Below are 21,036 nucleotides of genomic sequence, written 5' to 3'. Positions count from 1 at the left end.
CCCCCATCGGAAAAAGGGTCCATCAGTCTCCCCCACCCTGGCCCCCTCCTCCCCGACAGACACACAGCTCCTCACCCTCGGCAACAGTTTATCTTTGCATATTGGAGAAACCAACGTTTATCAAGCCATCTACTCCTCCTAGATTGTTAAACAGACCACAGGGGTTATCGGAGGAGCTGATATATGAAGATAAACAGCAACCTCTTATGCAAATAGGAGTAAGAATGTGGGGCTGGCCACAAGTCAGAAACTGAATTTAGGAGAGCATGAATGTTAACACGTTTTCTAAACCCAAACCTGCTAAGATCTCGGGAGAGGTTTCTGTGGCTTTTCTTTTTCTTCTTTTTTGGCAGAGAGAGAGGGGCAGGTAGCTTTCATCTCACCTGTGAATCTCGAAGATCCTCTAGGTCTCGAGACTCTCTCCTCTGCTCCAGCCTCCCCCACCACAGTTCCTCCCCCCCCCTCTGCACTTTAAGCCTCTAAATGTCCTTTGTCCACTGTTCAGGACTTGTTTTGAGAAAGGAGATTAGGGCTGTTCTACACCCAGGGGGGTGGGGGGAGTCTCTGAGGGAAAAGACAAGAGTTCTGGCCTCTCAGGATCAGGAATTTCGCACCCTCCCAGGCTTGCAGCGAAGCAAAGAAGCACCCACCAGGGCCTCCAATAAGGTTGAAGTCTGGGTGGCACTTTCTTGAACTCTTATTATTATCTTAAGGGCAGACTGCATGTGAAGAACGAGGAGTAACTGGTCCTAAATGACAAATGAAAGCTACCGTGTGGGACTGAGCTGCCTCCCAACACCAGGCCATGGGTGAGGAGGGGGAAAATTGTAAGCAGAATGACAGAATCCAGGGCTGCCCAGAATGAAAGACTGAATGGAATAGGCTAATTTACACAGGAAGTAAGCACTTACCAGGCCCTTCATCCCAACACACAAAACCCTCTGCCATATCTGGAAGCAATTACATCCAGTTAACATGATCTGCTTGCCACTAAAATTAACTGCAAACAGAAATATTTTTCACTTTTGCAATAGGAGATGCCAAGGTTTGCCCTATTCTCTGCCCCTTACCCCTAGATCTGGCTGCTGGAGAATATTTAGCAGCTACTCAGCTTTAAAAATTTTTTTAAAATAAAAACCTCTTGAAGCTGTCAAGACACAAAAAAGAAAAATAGTGTATAATTATGGGGGGAGGAGGAAAGGTGGCAATGGAAAATGTTGTGCTAAAAAATTAAGGAAAAGGTCCAAGCTTGGTGGAGCTAAATCAATTGATCACCCCACAAGTCCAGCCCTGATTTTCTTTTTTTTTTTTTTAATTCTTTTTTTTTAGCCCTGATTTTCTAAAAGGAATATAACAAAGAGAAAAATGTTCTTACAACTATTCAATTTAGCATCACCAGAATATTCTGAGGCACCATCTTCTCCTTTCCTGTAATTCTAGGATTGGGGGTGGGGTAGGGTGGGAGAGAAATGAATTGACACATAGGTAGGCATTAGTTTACCTTAATTTAGGAAAGCACTTGGAGGCCATTACGTAACTTTTACATCAGACATTCACTCTCCTAGTTCCAAGAGACTTCCCAACGTTAGTGCCCTCTAAAGTGTTTTGGAAAAGTCTCTTTTAAAGTGAGAATTACTGGCTGGTTTTCCAGTATAAGACAAAGCAATGGCTAACAAGAGGTCATAAGTACCTTTGTGAAATACCCTGGGACTTGGAAATCAGCCACACACTTAACTTTTGGTGAAATTAGGCAATCAAGAAAGAATGAGCAAGATTTGTATTGCTGACCCTTCTTTCTCTCCCTTCCTCTTCGTTTTCCCTTTCACAAGTATATTTTATTTTTCCATGACACAACAAATGTCCCCCACCTATCCCCTGAGAAACAACGACAGAGTTCCTCTCAAATCCCTCCAGGGCAAGTCATTTCCCATCACCCTCCTCAGTTTCCAGGTGATTGAGGGTTCTGGGTGCTTCTAGAGTGAGCTGCAGTTCACAGATTTGTCACCAGGGGCCTATGGAAGAGCCGAGCACCCACTGCAATCGTCAGAGAACTCTGAAACATCTCTCCCCACCCCATCTCCAAAAAAAGAAAAAAGAAAAAGTTGCTTCAAAAAAAAAAAAATGAGGTCAAACATTACTTGCTGTTCTCTGCAAAATCAGGTCAAGAAAAAGCCCATCTCCCAGAGGGAAAAAAGCAGCAGCAAATAAGAAAGAAGGGGGAAAAGGAAGAAAAAGGAAAAAGACTGTGTTTAGAAAAATTCAACTTTATAATGGGGGCTAGGAGGCCGGACTAGTTCATCTTGATTCAGTAGCCTAGGTATGGAAATGGTTAAGTCCCCTTTACTTTAAATAAATCAAAAATTCAAGGCTGTAGCATACCATAGTGATTCCCTCTTTACATATGACAAGAAACAGAGTGGATCTGAAACCCCAAGCATCCTGAGCAGGGTCTCCCCCCGGCCCGCACAGGTTACACCGCCAGGGTCAGGGCCGTGGACCTTTAGCAGCAACATTCATTTCCTGAACAGGACAAGTCCTCCTGACCATAAAACTAATAGGAACTTCCTCGCATGGCAAACTCAGGCGGACAGGGCTACTTGTCACTGGCCACGCAGGAGGAGAATGCTGGTTCCCATTAGTGGGTTATGATGCCAGGTGCTACTTAATAAGGTCCATCAGCCAGAAACAAGAGCCTGCTAAGTTGTCCTTCTAGCTCTGGAAGTAATCACAGCTCTGGGCTTGGCTGGGGGAGAGAATTTCTCTGGAAGGAGGGGGCCCAAGGGAAGAGTGGATTGAACCACACCAGCATCTAAATGGCCAAGAGGCTTAAAATAAAAATAAATAAGTAAATAAATTTAAAACAACACTGCATGCCCCTCTCCCCGAGCTACTGTAAGAGGCTCCCCAAATTAACATTAATAATGTTTCACTAGAGCACTCATGGCCTGATGGATCACAAAGAGGGCTCTAATGGTTGGCTGCATCTGTTCCTCACTATGGCATGGAGACCTGAGCCAGTGGATCTAATGGCATTCCTAATACACCATTGAGCTCATCCATTCGGAGACAAATACAGAGGAAGGTGGCAAGAAGGGTTCTTGGCCCCCAACCCTCTCAAAGGCAATGCACCCTGGGCAACTCTTCCATTAAAAGTCATAGCCACATTGGGGCTGGCTATCCGGAGGAGCTCAAATGGAAAGAACAATTTTTGAGAGGTTCTGCTTCTGTTGTTTTAAATGACAAATATAGGTATACTTGTTGCTTTGGAGAAGAGTTTGAACGAGGCCATTATGCCCAATCCAGCTCAGGATTTCTTCTGGACAAAATGTCCACTGCTGGAAACTCCAACAACTCTCCATGGTCATCTTTCAGAATCTCAGGCAGTGCCTTCTCATATCTAACTTAAAATGGAATCTATGCTGATTGAGAACACTAAAGTCCTGGAAAAGATTCTTCACCAAAGGGTTTTGTGAACTTGGATGGGAAAAAATTACATCTTTATTGTCACAGACTTGTAAAATTATATACTTTATGTATTTAAAAATATTATTCTGAGAAGGGATTCATGTCACTAATTTTTAGAATTTGTTGTTGTTGTTTTTTTGTAATCTCACATTTTTTATTTTATGTACTTAAAAGTGTTATTCTGAGAAGAGGTCCATGAACTCCTGTCCTAGATTGAGATTGGCTCAGGAGTTAGTGGTGAATCTGTTGTGTTTGCTAAGCACTTCCCAGAACTAGCGTTCCAGCCCCAGTCCCAACACAAGTTTCTGTGGTTTAAAAATAAAAAAACAAAAAACAGGTATCTACACACCTCCTCCCTGAAAGGACACACTTAGGTAAAATGCAACCCATGAGTTTTTTCAGACAAATAAGTTTGTACAAGAGAAGCTCAAGGGTTTAAGAAGAAAGAAGCTAAGGGGAATTTCTGGGTACGTTACCTTGAAATTCATGTGAACATTTTAATTTTTAAAATTTACTACTCTCTCTCTCTCTCTCTCCCCCACTGTCCTTTTCTCCCATTCTCATTTCTCTCCTTTCTTTCTATCTCCGTCTGTCTGTCTCTCTCACTCTGACAAACTTTGAACTATGTAGTCAGGAATGGCTCCCAATGAGCTGATTCTTCTCCCACTGGACCACCCAAACCAGGTACAGCTCCACTCAGCTAGTCATAAGACTGGCAAAGCCAGGTCTTTTTCCAGCCCTCTATAATCCCCTGTCACTAACTTTCCCCCCCACAATGGGCAATACTTTTCAAGACAGGGAAACTGAGACTCAGTAACAGTAAGACTTGCTTCTGGATCACCATGTCTCTGCTCAATCCTTATGGTCATGCTCCTTGACAAAGAGAGAATATGCTGGCAGGGAGCCTTCCTCATCCAGGACCTAGCCATCATTCATGCTAATTCCCCTTTCCTTTGGGCTTCATTCTGGGATATAATAGCCAGGAGCCAAACTTTCTTAGCCTTGGGCATTGGGAGACTAAGGATAAGGGAAGGGAAGTACTCCTCTTGAATTATCCCAAAGCCAGCCATTAGTTCATCTTCAATAAGGTGTCATAGGTGTCACTCATGTCTGCCTCAGTTTACCCATCTATTGTGCAGATGCAGTCACAATCTCCAGAGCAAGAGTCACTTGACTGTCCAACAGTCAGTTGATAGTCCATGTGGAGGGGAATAAGGGAGCGATGCCTGGCTAATTTTAAACCAGAACTGGAACAATGCACTTAGGTCAATGGAACAAAGAATACCCTGGATTACCCTGAACCAAGAGATGAGTTTCTCAGGAAAGATGGAGGTATTCATTCTGTATGCATTGGCCTTAAATTTGCAGCCCAGGGGACAGCTGCTTTAAGATGCCATAAACCTCTCTGATTTGGGAGAGCAGCCTCTAGACAGAGAATGAATGATTCATACCCACCCCCTCTGACTTCTCTTGGAATCACAGACTTAAGAGTTGGCATGAACCTAAGCAACTATTTAGTCTAAACCCTTGTTTTACAGAAGAGGGAACTAAGGCCCACTGAGATTGAATTATGATTTGTCTTAAGAGCATATAGGGAATAAGGAGGAGCCAGATTTTGAACTAAGGTCTTCCAACTCCTGGTTGCCTTCTCTTCTGCCACCCTAATTTCTCTTTGTGTCATCTTCACTTTGGAAAATAAGAGACTCTTACTACACAATTCCACATCTATGTGCAGTATAGATTTGATTCAGTGTGTATAATTCTAATATCTAAAAATCCAAATTTATAAGAGATTTTTAAAAATGATTTTCATTTTTTAAAAAAGGTTCTTTAGAGGCAGCTGGGTAGCTCAATGGATTGAGAACCAGGCCTAGAGATGGAAGGTCCTAGGTTCAAATCTGGCCTCAGACACTTCCCAGCTGTGTGACCCTGGGCAAGTTACTCAACCCCCATTGCCTAGCCCTTAACACTCTTCTGCCTTAGAAACAATACACAGTATTGATTCCAAAATGGAAGTTTAAATGGGGTTTAAAAATTTTTTTTAAATAAAAAATGTTCTTTAAAAAATGATTTGTACATTTATGTAGCTACAGAACATTTGTGAAGTACAGAATACATTTATCAAGCTTGCTTAGCACATTTTAAATAGGATACAATATATAAAAATTCACTTCTTTTGAAAAAACAAAAACAATGTATAAGGTGATGGACACCTGGATTCATTTACAAGGCATTCAAGGCTTACACCTTTAATTTTCATTGGTCTTGTTGTTTTAAAGGTCATTAATAAAACAACCACACACACACAAAATGAAAGTGATTGGAAATGTTTTCCTCCAATCTTCACAAGAAGTCAAGGAGCTGTGAATGGAATTTGATTTAACAGTTTGGGATAATCACTATTTTAAAGATTCATAAATAGTTTTCCTAGAATAAGCAGGAGAAAAAGTGTTGCTGAATGATAGCTTTTTTTTTCTTCTTCAGCAATTAGCAGTTACATGCAATAGCTGGAGCAAATTAAAATGGGGCTTCTTGCTGAGCCAAAAAGCAACTTTCATAAAGCAAGCAAAAATAAGTCATCTAACTATGAGAATTTCCAGAAATCTCCAAAGTTGAGTAAAAATGATGACTGGCAAATGAAATGCCAGCAGGTAAATATCATGTATCTAACCCCACCGCCAAGCTGCCTGAAGTGGCCATCACTAATTAAAAGGACCAAAACTAAATCACCAAAAAAAGAGGAGAGGGAGGAATGACTGACATTCAGTCCAGTCCAACTATCTGCAAGGTACTGGATTAAGAACTAAGTCAACAAATGAAGAATGGTCCTTTTTCTCAAAGCCATTACATCCTATGGAAATGACACAACTCTAAATAGAGAAATACAGACATGATAATTTGGGGAATGAAAGAACACTAACAACTATCTGGGATAGAAAGGCTTCTCAGAGGGGGCTAATGAAGTGAGCCTCGAAGGAAGCCTAGGATTAGAAGAGGGTGTGCATTCCAGGCATGTTATATCCCAAGAACTGCCAAAAAAAAAAAAAAAAAAGGCCAACTGAGCTGGAATCCAGAGCATGTATAAGGGAAGTAATGTGAATTATGCCTAGAAAGGAAGATTGGAGCCAGACTGTGAACAGCTTTCAATGTCAAGCTGAGGAGTTTGAGTGTTACACTAGAAGCAATCCAGAACCCTGGAAAGATGTTAAGCAAGGAAGTAGAACATGGGAGTAACATGATCAGGCTTGTAATTTAGAAAGATTATCTGGGTAACGGTGTGAAGGAAGAATAGATTGGAGAAGGGTGAGACCAGAAGGCAGGGAGACTAGTCAGGATTTTCCAAGTAGACAAGGGAAAAGATGAATGGCTGAGCCATATATATGTGAGAATTGTGGTCTACCGACCTAACTATTTTTTCTCTTTTATTTATTTATTTTGAAAAAAATATTTTATTTTACCAATTACATGTAATGACAATTTTCCACTTAAGTTTTCTGAAATTATAAAATCTAAATTGTCTCCCTCCTACCGAACCTTTCAGGGCAAAAGCTCCTTCCATAGAACATTATCAGGTGCTTTTAGTGACAACAAATTACTAGGAAATACCAAGCAATTATATATAACTTATATGTATGTGTAACCTATATTATATATAGGTTATCTCACACATATATAACATTTATATATATATGTGTGTGTGTATATATGCATATATCTATATCTATATCTATATCTATCCTATATAACATGGCTTATGCCACAGTTTCTCTTCCCTGATCCTTTTCTTTTTGAACACTGGTTCTTCCTACCTCAAACTGGCCCAAGCCCAATGCTGATGGGTGGCCTGGTAGTCCTCCACTCCCAGGGGCTCATCATATTAATGCTGTTATTTAGTACAAACACCTCATCAGCTTTAACCCAGAAAATCAAACAGTCCTCCTCCAGGAGCAAGACTTATAGACATGCATCTCCGTGCCCAGCACCAAATCTTTTTTAAGCAAAGCCAGGGATATAGCAAAGCAATGAACCTAATGTCTGTAGAAGGAGCTAGAGAGGAATGAGCTCCAGAAAAAGGCAGTGTGGTGTAACGGAAAGATCACTGAGATAGAGTGGAGGAGGGCCTGATCTCTTTTCCAGGGACATTAGAGCCAAAGTCCCTCTGGCAAAGCCACCCCATGAGGAAGGTGGGACAAGGATCATCAAAAAGGGGAGACCCATAGAATCTGGTGACTTTGGGCTGAAAGGGGCCTTCGAAGTGGTCACTCTTTTCAAACTCCAAAAGAAACTGAAGCCCAAAGGGTTTGGCTGTTGTCCTTTGGACTCTAAGGACCAAAATGACATTACTATTTGGCGTCCAATTGTGGCTAATCAGACTGATAAGAGCTTCAAAGGTTCTGCCATAGGTCGGGCACAAACAACCTAAACAATGAATATTTGGGAAGGGATCGGAGCAGTAGTGGAAGTGGTGGTCGGGGTGGAATTAGTGAAGGGGAGGAATTAAGTCTGTTAGGCGATTGTCCATGAGTCACAAGATGCTAAATGGCAGTCAGGATTCAAACAACCGTCCTCCAATTCCACTACACCAATGGGGACATATGACTAGCTATCTGTGTATCTCTGGCCAAGCAATGTCTCTTTTCTCAGCCCCAGCTCTGTGATCTCTACAATTAAAGGGATGAATAGAGGCAGAGGTGTCAAACTGAAATATTAATAGGACCACTAAACCACACATAAGAATCCCTATTGGCTGTATGTTGACTTAGAAAACCATGAAATAGGGGGCAGCTGAGTGGCTCGGTGAATTGAGAGCCAGGCCCAGAGACAGGAGGTCCTGGGTTTGAATCTAGCCTCAGACACGTCCTAGCAGTGTGACCCTGGGCAAGTCACTTAACCCCCATTGCCTAGCCCATACCACTCTTCTGCTTTAGAGCCAATACACAGTATTGACTCCAAGATGGAAGATAAGTGTTAAAAAAAAGAGGAAAAAAAAAAGAAAACCATGAAATGGTATTTATGTTTTATTGTATATTTATTTCTACAAATATTTTCCAATTACATTAAAAAATTATCTTCCATCTTAGAATCAATATTGGGTATTGGCTCTAAGGCAGAAGATCGGTAAAGACGAGGCAATGGGGGTTACCCAGTGGCCTGCCCAGGGTCACATGGCTAGGAAGTGTCTGAGATCAAATCTGAACCCAGGACAAACCATGTCCAGGATTGGATCTCTATCCACTGAACTATCTAGCTGCCCCCCTTCCTAATTACATTTTTTTTTAAACCCTTGTACTTTGGTGTATTGTCTCATAGGTGGAAGATTGGTAAGGGTGGGCAATGGGGGTCAAGTGACTTGCCCAGGGTCACACAGCTGGGAAGTGGCTGAGGCCGGGTTTGAACCTAGGACCTCCTGTCTCTAGGCCTGACTCTCACTCCACTGAGCTACCCAGCTGCCCCCCCTAATTACATTTTAATCTGATTCTGGCTGCATGCCAATGAGCTGAATGTCTGACACTTCGATTAAAGGATATTTAACAGCCTTAAAAAAAATCTCCCTGCCATCTATATACTTGTATGGGGGACAATTCAAGACACAGAATCTGCTTGTCCTGGACAGATGTGACAGAGCTGTGAAGAGTTTATCTACTGAAGAGCTAAATAAGTTGTATCATTTTGAGGCTGTTTTTTCTGTAAAGGAGTGGGATAGGATTATATGACTTAGCATGGGGGAAATGACTGAAATAATGCCCAAATCCAACCTCATACACTTACTAGCTGTGTGACCCTGGGCAAGTCACTTAACCCTATTTACCTCCGTTTCTTCATCTGTAAAATGAGCTAGAGAAGGAAATGGTAAACCACTCTGATCTCTTTGCCAAAAAAAAATCCCAAACCAGGTCACAACTGAACACACCTCAGGGCACCCGAGTCCTAAGTTGAGCCTTCCGTAAGATTCTTACCCAAAGCTGTTCTCCGTACTGCATCCTAAGAAACAGGAGCCAATTTCCAGAAGTTTGCAAAGTTTCATACAAACTACCTGTTGCACCCACATACTATCCTCACACAGCACACTAGCTCCAGAAAGAGTTGTAGAAAAACTTGTCGGTTCGATTGCCTGAGAAACAAATGCCCCGCTCCCCTTCCCTGATTCCACCCCAACCACCACCAAGGCAAAGCTTAACTGCCGGGTGACCTTCCCACACCAACACTGGATTGGCTTTCTCAAGCCCCTGTGGCCTGTTATTACAACCAGTTATATTGATCAAACACAGTCAACTCTGCAAACTTCTGACATCAAATTCTCCCGTTTCTTGGTCTGGTTGACAGCTGTTGTTGCCTTTTTGGGGGGAGTGGGGGTGGCAAGCATTTCTTTCATCATTTAGCTTTCCCAGGGCAAAGAGTTTGTTAATCCCAGAGCTTAAGGGATGAGCTAGAGGGTAAGAATCTCACACTGAAGTTCCACCTATGCACTTGGTCACTGTTTCTGAACATCTTGGACCACATTCCCTGGAAGCACCCCAAATGCAGCAGGTCTCCTTCTTTGCTATTTTAGACACTCCTTTCCTCAAAACTCTCATCAGTGTCACCAGAAGAAGCTGGGACTGCCCGGGAAATGGTTTTCTATCCACCACTCACTGCCAATCAGACCTTTTCTCTTCTAGTCTAGAGACTTTTAACTTGGTGTCCACAAACCCCCAAAGTATCCAAGGATAGACTTTAGGAGAGAGATCCTATGGAGCTAGATGAGAAAAAATTATATCTTTATTTCAATATAAGTGGTTTTTTTTGTAATCCTATGCATTTTAGGTATTTTTAAATGTTTATTCCAAGACAGAGGTCATAGGCTTCATCAGGTAGCCCAAGGGACCCATGATACACAAAAAATTAAGAACCCCTAAACTAGACTATTATAATACCCTTCTGACTAGTCTTCCTGCCTTGGAACTAATACTCAGAATCAATTCTAAGACAGATGGTAAGGGTTTAAAAAAAAATGAAATACTCTGACTTACTGGGTCCCACTACCCACTAAAATAAAATATCAATTTCTCATCCTAATATTCAAGAGTTTCCACCATACTTTTCCAGGCATCTCATGCTACACCCTTTTACAAATTCCATGTGTCATCCTGGGCTTCACCTGGGCTCACCTCAGGATGAGACATCAACTCCCTACATCCTCCCAATTCTAGATCCTAGATGAACAGACCATCCATGCTACCAGGACTCCATAAGTGATCGAATGATGCTTGGGGGAGTTGGGGTGGGGGGAACAGCTAGGTACTCGGTGCATTGATAGCCAGGTGTAGAGATGGGAGGCCCTAGGTTCAAATCTGGCCTAAAACACTTCCTGGTTGTGTATCCCAGGGCAAGTCACTTAACCCAAATTGTCTGGCCATTATCCCTTTTCTACTTTAGAACCAATATACATTTTTGATTCTAAGACAAAAAGCAAGAGGTTTTTTTTTTAAAAAAGAAAAGAAAAATTGAATTGCTCATCAGCTCCAAGAGGGGGAAGGAAAGAAGAGAGAGAGACAATATGGATCATATAACTTCAGAAAAACTAATGTGGAAATTTATTAAAATAAAATAATAAAAGTTTTTTAAATGTAGGGGGAAGGAGAAAGTAGCTCGCTAAAATAGGTCTTGCTCTCTGCCCCACCCATCTATAGCTAGAGAATTCTGTTCTGTCCTGAGCATCCAAGAGGAGGAAAAATGACAAGCTAGAAACAAACAGGTCAACCAGGATAGGGAAGATACTAGAAACCAGGCCCTATTGAAATTGGCTAAAGGAACTATGGATGTACAGCCTGGAGAAGAGAGGACGCTGTTGATTGCCATCTTTCAGCATATGAAGGGCTGCAGGAAGAAGGCTTAAATTTGTTCTCCTTGACTTTAGAACTAGATGCAATGAGAAACAAGAAATAATCCGATTTTGGCTCCATGTAAAGAGAAATTCCAGACAAGCAGAGGAATCCCACAGGATGCCTTGGAACATAGTGAGTCTTGCTTGCACAAGTGCCTGAATATAGCGTACATGATAGACTATCTATTGGAAATGGTATGGAGAGGATTTCTGCACTATATGAGAATCAGGCAACAGGAGCTCTTAGATCTCAATCTCTCCCAATTCTATGACTGTGTATCTGCGGACCACTATCTACCTCATTTCTAATCCTGGATCTTTCATTTCTTTTCTTTAAAACAAGCAAACAAGCAAACAAACAAACAAAACCAGAACCCTTACCTTGTCTCAGAACCAATACTGTGCATTGGTTCTAAGGTAGAAGAGTGGCGAGGGCTGGGCAATGGGAGTTAAGTGGCTTGCCCAGGGTCACATAACTAGAAGTATCTGAGGCTAGCTTTGAATCCACAATCTCCCATCTCTAGGCCTGATTTCCATTCCACTGAACTTCCTAGCTGCCCCCTGAATCTTTCATTTGTGTTAGATTTTTCTTCACATCTTTCAATAAGCCTTGAATGTCTCTGAAGACAGTCCCTACCTCAATCATCTCTTCCTCCATAAAACCTTTCCTGATCCCCCACAACTGAAAATGATCTCCCTTTCCTCAAATTTCTTATACTCTAGAGCCTTTTCCATTGAAGTTAAGCACATTCTCCTCATTATTACCCAAATAAATCTTCCCCATGGTACCCCAAACTCTTCCCTTGGACTGTAAGTTATCTGAGAGCAGGGAATGCGTCTTATCAATGTTTGTATCCTCAGTGCCTACCGGGTGCCTTGCAGAGAGTTAGCATTAATCCTCAACAAACATCGACTGACTCGAATACTTTATCCTTCCATGGAGAACACGGATCCTAAGAGAGGAAATGGATGGAAGGCTAAACAAAGAAGGGCAGAACGTGGAGACACCACACCTGTGTTTAAATCACGGATGTGCACCTTACTGCCTGTGTGACCTTGGGAAAGAAACTCGATATGCCCAGGTCTCATTTTCCTCCTCCATAAAATGAGGGGATTGGACCTGTTGACCCCTTGAGTATCTTTAATTTTAGACATATTGTCCTATGAGGTCACAGCCAAGGCAAACCATGGCAGCGGCTCCCAGGGTAGCCATTCATTCTCTGCTTTGGAAAGAAAGAACATTTAGCATGCATCACCAAGAAGCAGAGGCCCGAAAGATGCTTCACTATTTTGCACACACATATAACAGGTAGTAACATGCAATGAGGCAATTCCATATGAGCACACAACTATCTCTAGCAAGCTTCAGTCTACACAAGCGAGAAGTCAAGGAAACCTGACAAAAACCAAGATAGAAAGACAGAATGGGATGGTTTCCAATGGGGAGACACCACAAACAGGTTGATTTAGGCTAGACTGAAGGGAAAATTTTCCAACAGTTAGTTATCTAAAGATGGAATGGGCTGCCTTGGTAGGAGTAAGTTCTCCCTTACTGTCTGGGTTCCCCTCTGTCTTCAAACAAGAACTGGACACCCATTCATTGGCTATACCAGAGAGAGATTTCCATAAAGGTACTAATTAGACTAGATGACCTCTGAGGTCCCTTCCAAGACTGAGATTCTGTGACTCTGACTCTTTATTCTCATTTCCTGGGATATAGAAAAAAAAAACTGCATCTGAGATTTAAGGTACCATTCAAGGATATTCTGTTGGATTCTATGGGAGAACACCATGGTGGGCAGATTGGATTTCAGTTTGGGGAGAGAAGCCTCCTTGAGTCAATGAATCTTTAATTGCTCTGTTCATGTACAGAAAAGGAAACTGAGGCCAAGAAAGCTGAGAAAACATTTTCACCATGCTTTCACTTTCCACAGCGCTTATCATTAAATATGAATATTAGGAAAAGATGATGAAATTGTTTGCTAAAGGTGGGGATGAGAGGGAGTCATCTTTTGGAAAGTTTGAGAAAAAACAAACTATCTCCTCTTTTTTTTTTCTGAGTGATATATGTGCCAAAAAGACACACCTTGGTGCTGGTTGTTATTTACACCTGCCGGAAAGAGTGGCTACATTTAACTTGAGCTCAGTTGCATTTTCCCATGTCTTACTTGGTTGGGTCTCAAGCCTACCCATTAGGCAATAACAGAGCAGATTCCGGCTGGGCTGAGATTAGATCAGGTGCAGCACACAGTGCCGGGGTGACAAGGGTGGAGACGATTCCAATCCACCCCCACACCGGACACGCAAAGCCGCAATGACATTCTATGCTAAAAACCTGTCTGAGCAGCACTGGTTTTATAAGCAATTTTTCATGTATGTGCTAGAGGTTGAGATGGAGAGGGTAAAAAGGATGATGGGTGACAAAAAGAAGGGACACCCCCACCAAAAGCCCAGTAAAAGAAAAATGGGGGCAAGGGTTTGGGGAAAATTCACACGATACCTTTAAAACAAAGGAAAAGTAGATTTCCCAACCTTGTAAAATGAGTCTAAAGTCCCTCGAATAAAATGATATATAACTTGATTAAGGCAGGGTAAAATAAATAACACTCTATTCATCACATCTGTATTTACTCGGCACATCTGTATTTATTCAGCACCTGTTGATGACAGGCTTAAAACCTCTTTGAAGACATGATCTCCTTCAAGGACAAGTACTTTACCCATTATAAATAGAAAGAAAAAGGCCCAGAGAGACAAGAATCACAAGTGTCATATTATGCAACATGAATGGAGAACACAGTTTGCTGGACTGTCAGTCCAACTCATCAGTTCCACCCCTCAGAATATCTGCTCCTCTCCACCTAGTCCAAAAAGGTTCCGTGGGAAAGAAGTGGAGATCACAAGCTGAGCTGGTTATGAAGGACCTGAGGGGACACCAGGCACCACCGACAAAGGGTGTGGCTAAAAACATTTGTTTTCAGCGACCTGACCTAACCCACATTGCTCTTGCCTCTGTGGCTGCCTGGGCTGAGGGTCAGAGAATTTAAAACTAAATTAATACATACAGACTAAAGCTAAAGGGCAGCTAGGTGGCACAGCGCATGGAGTGCCAAGTCTGGAGTCAGGAAGACTCTTCTTCTTTGGTTCAAATCCAGCCTCAAACATTTACTAGTTGGGTGATCCTGTGAGAGTCATTTAATCTTATTTGCCTCAGTTTCTCCCTCTATAAAATGAGCTAGAAAAGGAAATGGCTAGCCTCTCCAGTGTCTTTGCCAAGAAAACCCCATGCGGGGATCACAAAGAATCGGACTCAATTGAAGCAAATGAACAACCACTAAAGCTAAGTAAAGGACCACCTTCCCTGATGGCCATTAATAGCCGAATGAAATTAAAAGAGACCACAGAAATCATGAGAGAAAAATCTGGGGCCCAAACATAAAAGAAGAGCAAATCTAGGGAGAAATCTGTACAAGGAAACACCCAGAACTACTCTTCTGCTATTGCCTAACTAGGCATTTTGGTGCATAGAGCACTGGCCAAATTCAGGAAGACCTAAGTACAAATCTGCCTCAGATACTTACCAGGAAACTAGATCACTTGACTTCTCGGCCTCAGGAACCTCAGCTATAAAATGGGGTACATCGACCTCCCATAGCTTTTGTGAGAGCAAATGAGATTAGCACTTTGCAAAACTTAATGTGCTTTTGTCGTTCAGTTGTTTCTGACTCTTTGTGACCCCATTTGGAATTTTCTTGGCAAGGATACCAGTGTGGTTTGCCGTTTCCTTCTCCAGCTCATTTAACAGATGAGGAAACTGAGGCCAATAGAGTTAAGTGGCTTACCCAAGGTCACCCAACTAGTGAGTATCGGAGGCCGGATTTGAACTCAAGAAGGCGAGTCTCCCGGACTCTGGGCCCGGCGCTCTCTAACGACGGTCATAATCCCTAACTCTCCCCGTGGTGTCCGTCCCCCTGGCACAGGCTAAAGCTCGTGGGCCCGGGTGGGATGCTAGAAGAGGAGAAAGCGTGTGAGCCTACCTGTGCTGTTCCACAGCGTCATTATCTGGAAGTTCAGCCCCACAGACGCTGCACTGCTCCCCCATGGCCCGGTTCTCAGTCTTCATGCCCACGGCCAACTCGCCCAGTTTGCTAAAGAGCTCCCTCTGGATGAAGCCCTGTGGCAGCAGCCCGCCGTAGGTGCTAAAGTCCATGGAGACAGCCAGGGCGGCCGGCTGCATGTGCAGGGTCGAGGTCATGGAAGATGGCATGCTCAGCACCGAGTCCGCCTTGTGATTGGGAAGAACAGAATAGATGCCCAGGTGCTTCTCGGCCGAGGCCACGGAGTGCTCGGGCCGGCCGGGGGGGCCCTGGCTGGCTTCGGCGGGGAGCGCCAGCTGCTCGGTGCTCTCCTCCCGGCCGTAGTGCAGCTCCCGGGCGCTGGTGATGACGCTGCTCCTGGTCGGTGTCCCGGGGCCATCCTTGCTCCTCTCCTCAGCCTTGTCCCCGCCACCGCCCGAGGTACTGGACTCGGCTGCCCCTGGGCTGTCCTGACCGGGAGCTTCATCGACCTGCATCATCTCGGTCTTTACCTCAGCCACTCCAGGGTGCCGCCCGACGCTGGCCAGGCCGGGATCGTCGGGGACCCCGGGAGGCTGCAGGGCTCCCTGCAGGAGAGACTGCCCGATGCTCATCAGGCTGTCCACGGCGGCCTTCGTGGGGCTCATGGCCGCGAGGCCAAAAGAGGTGGACACGGAGGGGTTCTGCTCTGCCAAGGCTCCTGGGAGGTGCTGCCCGGCCACCCCGGCATACCCGCTGTCCTCGATGGAATGCTTTGAGATAAAGATATTCTTGAGGTACCTCGCCTTTCGGTCGTCCTCCTCCTCGGCGCCACCATCTGCCATGGCGGTCTCTGTGTCGTTGTCGTCCGATGCCTGGATGGTCTCCAGGATCTTCAGACACTGCTCTTCCAAGTACTCGATCTCCAGGATCTCGGCCGCATAGAGCAGGTCATCCAGGTCCTCAGCCTTAGCTTGGAGAGTGGCCGTGTAGGCATATTCCAGGATCTGCTGGAAGGTCTTTGGCGACAGAAAGTCCAAGGTGTAGTGCTGGCTGTTTCGGTGAAAGAGGATCTCGAACATCTTGCTCGTGCAGGCCAGGACTGTGCGGTGAGCGTGGAACTCTTGACTGTCCACCATGATGACCACGTCACACAGGGTCCCTGCCAACCGCATCTGGTTGGCTTTGCACAGCAGCCCCGTGGGGTGGCTGGGGTTCTGCAACTGGATCATGCCCATCTTTGTCAGATCCATGGCACTGTCCGGGGCTCAGGCATGAGGCTGTCTTTCCTTCTGGTCTCTGTGCGGTAGGGCAAGGGGGCCTTGCTAGGTCCGCTAAAGAAGAAGGGCCTGAAGGATGAGGAAAAGGAGAGGAAACACAGAGATTAATCTATAGTCCTCAGAAAGGAAGAAATTCTGAAATAAATTTCCATGAGCAAGAAAATCTTAGCACATAGTAGGTGGTTAATAAATGCTGACTGACTGAAAAGAGTCTAGAAATACCAGGAAGTTTAGAATTGCAGTTTTTCAGAGATTTTTTTTCTCCCCCACCCCAAAACCTGCTTTAAAAGGCCCAGAGCTGGGGGAGAAAAAAAAGAGAAGGCTCTCTTGCCTTCACTACTTATCCACCCCTAATTAAGTTTATTCGGCCAGATATTGTACCATTGGCTATATAATGAGAGTCAAAATCCATTTAAATTCTGTGGCTTTGGAAGGTCTTTTAAACATGTTTTGGTTTAGGAGAGTGGCATTATCTTCTACAGTCCTATCTAGAGATGGTATTACTCACACACGAAGCCTGAAAAATAACAAGCGTTTAGTCCCTCTTATTCGGTACAGATAACCACATAGGAGCTAAGATTTTCCTCCCCAGCCCCAGTAGGGGCAGCTCTCCAAGTTCCAGGGCAGGCCAAAGTCTCATCCTCCCATTCTTCCCTGTGGCAGCCCCAGGGGCAAAGTCCATCAGAGTTAAGGGCAGGACCCTGAAATCCTGACCGAAGCCAGCCAGGGGCCAACTCATGAATGGCTGTTGCACTCCTCTCTACATCCCTCTCATAATCAGCCAAATAGTGTCCAGCTCTGCCCCCACTGGACATCTTTCAAATTTGAATTCCTGCCCTTCTCTCTCTCCCCAGGGCTAACCTTCTCTACCTTAGGGCAGGTAGGTGACAGAATGCTAGACTTTGGGTCAGTTAGATCTGAGTTTGAGTCCTGCTTCGGATACTTACTAGCTAAATGATGCTGAGTACTTGGTCACTTACTTTCTCCTTTCCTCATCTTTAAAGTGTAGCTAATAATAGTACCACCCTCCCAGGATGGTGGTGAGGATCAAATAAGATAATCACTGTAAAGGGCTTAACATAGTGCCTGGCACATAGTAAGTGCTACATAAAATGTTAGTTGTTGTTGTTATTATTATTATTATTATTATTATTATTATTATTATTATTATTATTATTATTATTATTATTATTATTATGTCTCTGTCGGACACATTGGAGGAGGCCAGAACAGAAAGATATGGTTTATTTCATATAAGATACTAGGAATATACTATATAGCTATGTGTGTGTGTAATCCAAGTACTAGAGACAGATGCCTTCAGAATGCTAAGTATTCACATTTATATACCTCTTTCCTGTTTATAAATTGCTTTACACACAACATCGGTAGGCAATTCATGTACAGTTATCCCCATTTTTCAGATAAGGAACCTGAGCCTCAAAGAGGTTGGGTGACTTGAAATCACTTCAATTCAAAATAAACATTTATTATGCCCCTCCTACATATAAGGCTCAGGGATTTTAAAAAATAGATTTTGTCCAAAGTCACACAGCAGAAGACAGAGCATTGTGTGTATACAATGCCATAGATCTTTGATAGGAGAGTGTGAAAGGAAGTGTATGGATAGGTCACATAAACAGAATGTGATCAGCATGAGATATCAGTTGCTTGGCCAAGAGGGAGTTTCTAAAGTACATATGCTGTATCCTGTGACCTCGGATGCCTAACCTGGGACAAAGTTTGTTTCAGGGGGCCGGGTTTAGAATATGGAGCACCCGTTATGATGCAGAAACCATCTGTAAATATATCGTGCCTGAAGCAAAACTGAGAGGGGGTAGGACAGAGATAAGGACCCCTCAGCGTCATTAGCAAAACACCTTGGTTTCCCAGATCCACTTAAGTGACCGGTGGGAATAGTGAAAAGTCCCCTCTCTTGCTCCCCTCACACCCAGCTGTTGGCAATAACTGGCTGAACTGGAGAGAGGCAAGGAGGAAGGACACTCCCCTCACACACATACTCAGAAAAGTCTCCTAAGGCCCCAAGGAAATTGATCCCGAAGAAGGGGGGAAGGGGAGTGGCAAATCTGTCCAGCAAGACTGAAGGGGTTAATAAGTCAGCTATTTCTATTTAAGGTACCTCTGTGGCCCTTAAACCAGGTGGAAGGGGTGGGGGAAGCTTAAAGCATAATGGAAAGCCCCATCTGCTAATGGATATGGGATTTCCCAAAGATTTAGGGATTGATGGGGGGGGGGGGTGTCAATCGATGGCTCAGTTTCTCAATTTTTTCCCCTCCTACCAAGCGCCCACTATTCAAAAGAGCAAGAACATAACAAAGAGAAAGTGCACCAATGCATGTTCTCCCACCTACATTTTTGTACCCCAAACTGGCCTTTGAACTGAGCACTGAGGATTGAAGAAAGCTAATATTAACATCGGTCCCAGGGAAAGACCAGTAGAATCAATCTCCTACGACCCCCTCCTCCCAAGTTAGAATTCAAGAGAAATCCCCATCGAGTAGTTAGAAGTGACTTTAGAAAACTTGGGGAATCAACTTTTCTCGGGGAGCTAGAGACCATAAGGAAGGAGAATGCAGCGCTAAGGAAAAGAGGAAAATTAAAGACCCAAGGGAGGGAAATTGAGTCCCGGCCGCTGGACACAGCAGTTCTAGCCGAGTGAGGAGGGCGGATGATGAAAAGAAACACACAAAAGCCCCTTCCCCCAGAAAAGCTAACAAGGGGTCTGCAACTACCATCTCTCCGCCCTCCTGCAGTGAAATGGGTGGGTGGGAGTATAGTAAGGGATGATTACAGCCCACTATTTAGCCGAATGAGTGTCTGCAACAAACGTCCACAGCCGGAGAGCCAGCGTGTGGGTAAGTGTGAGAGTGCGTGTCTTTATGTGAGTGTGAGCATTAAAGTGCCTGCGAATGGCTGCGTTTGGGTGTGAATACGAAGGTCTGAGCGTGAGAGAATAGACGGGTATCTGCCTGCCAGTCAGCGTGTGAGTGTGAGAGTGTGAGTGTCTGGTGTGAGCAAGCATGCCTGTGCGTGAGTGTGAGACAAGGCATCCCAAATGCATCAGGTGCAGCGCCACCGGCACAACCCGCCCTGCGGCCGGAGAGCGCACCGAGGGCTCCGGATCCCGGGCCAGTCCCACTGGGAGGAGAAGAAAAAAGAATCGGGATCCCCAGAGAAAGAGACACACATGCACATAGATCCCCGGTCACTCCACGCCCCCCAACCCCCGCCAAAAAAAAAAAAATCAAGTCACAAGCAAGAAAAATAAATCCCCACGTTTTTGTTTTCTTCCCAAAAGATACAAAACCGAAACGCGTCCTAATCCTCACTCCCCTCCCAACACACTCAGTCCCGGCCCCCAGATTCTAGCTGCCCAGCCGGCCAGTAAATAAATACACGAATAAATAACCACAATCCTATTTCGCTCCCGCGCACTCGTCGGCATACATATGAGCCCTGACCGGCTCCCGGCTCGCCGCCTTCCCCTGACCATACAAAGCCTCCCCCATTGCTAGCCTCCCCCTAAGCTCAGCCGACCGCCCAGCCCCGTAGCTTACACCCAGCCCCTGTCCTGCAAGGGAGGGGTCGACCAGGGGGGAAGGCAGCTGCGCCCGAGCTGACAGCCGGGGCTCTCCTCTATTTCCCTTCGGCGGCAGCAGCAGCCACGGCGGCGGCGGCTGCAACAACAGCGGCGGCAGCAGCTTCAGCAGGGGAGAAAGGCAAAGAAAATGAGGCGAAGCCAATGGGCCAGAGTGGCCGCAGCGAGCGCGCCCCCCCCGGACCTCTCCAGCCCCCCGTGCGCCCGGGCGCGCGGCGCCGGCTAGACCGTGCGCCCCTCCCCGGCCCCCCACTCACCGCTGCTGAGCCGTGCGCTCTGGGGTGGGTGTGCGTGCCTGTGGGGGTGTGTGTGTGTCTGTGTCTGGGAGGGGTGTTGTGGTGGAACTGTTGCTCTCGGTATTACGGCGGCGGCATAGCCCGGCAGTTCGCAGTACCCGCTCTCATCGCCCTTAACTCCTCTCTGCTGCGAGGTTAGCAAATCACCACCGGCTGCGGCGCCTCCGCCGCGTCCCACGTCAACGCCGAGCCCCCTCCCCTGCGAGGCCCCGGCGCCTCTCCATCTTTAGTGCTGGCGGCCGAGCGCGGCTCCCTGCCCACAGCTGCCCCCCTTCCTCCCTCCCTCACCCCCCCTCCCCTCCCCGGGCTCAGCCCTCCCACCCCCTGTGCTGGCCGAGCCGGGCGCTCCTCCGCCGTCCCCTCCCTCCCTGCTGCTCTCTCGGCTCCGGGCTTCGCCTGACATCTAGCTGCTGCTGGGGCGGCAGCGCGAGCCGCTCGGCTGCCGAGGGAAGCGGAG

The 21,036-nt window shown here is 45.4% G+C and overlaps 1 protein-coding gene across 2 annotated transcripts in view; it reads right to left on the bottom strand.

Annotated features, from left to right (window-relative positions):
• The window catches only part of ZBTB16 (zinc finger and BTB domain containing 16), a 265,114-nt gene extending 244,262 nt beyond the window's left edge, over positions 1-20,852 (bottom strand). The window contains exons 1-2 of one of the 2 annotated variants that reach the window (XM_044669574.1): positions 20,541-20,852; positions 15,367-16,733 (exon numbers count right to left, since the gene is read on the bottom strand). In XM_044669574.1, coding sequence (XP_044525509.1) covers positions 15,367-16,637 — 1,271 coding nt within the window. In that variant the 5' untranslated portion in view covers positions 16,638-16,733; positions 20,541-20,852. Of the gene's footprint in view, positions 1-15,366; positions 16,808-20,540 lie in introns of those variants that run through there. The other variant, XM_044669575.1, reaches the window with a different exon arrangement.
• Positions 20,853-21,036: the final 184 nt, after the last annotated feature.

This window comes from Gracilinanus agilis, chromosome 3 (genome assembly GCF_016433145.1).
Source record: "Gracilinanus agilis isolate LMUSP501 chromosome 3, AgileGrace, whole genome shotgun sequence".
NCBI lineage: Eukaryota > Metazoa > Chordata > Mammalia > Didelphimorphia > Didelphidae > Gracilinanus > Gracilinanus agilis.
Note: the sequence above shows the minus strand (reverse complement) of the source record. Positions and strands in the feature narration are given on the sequence as shown.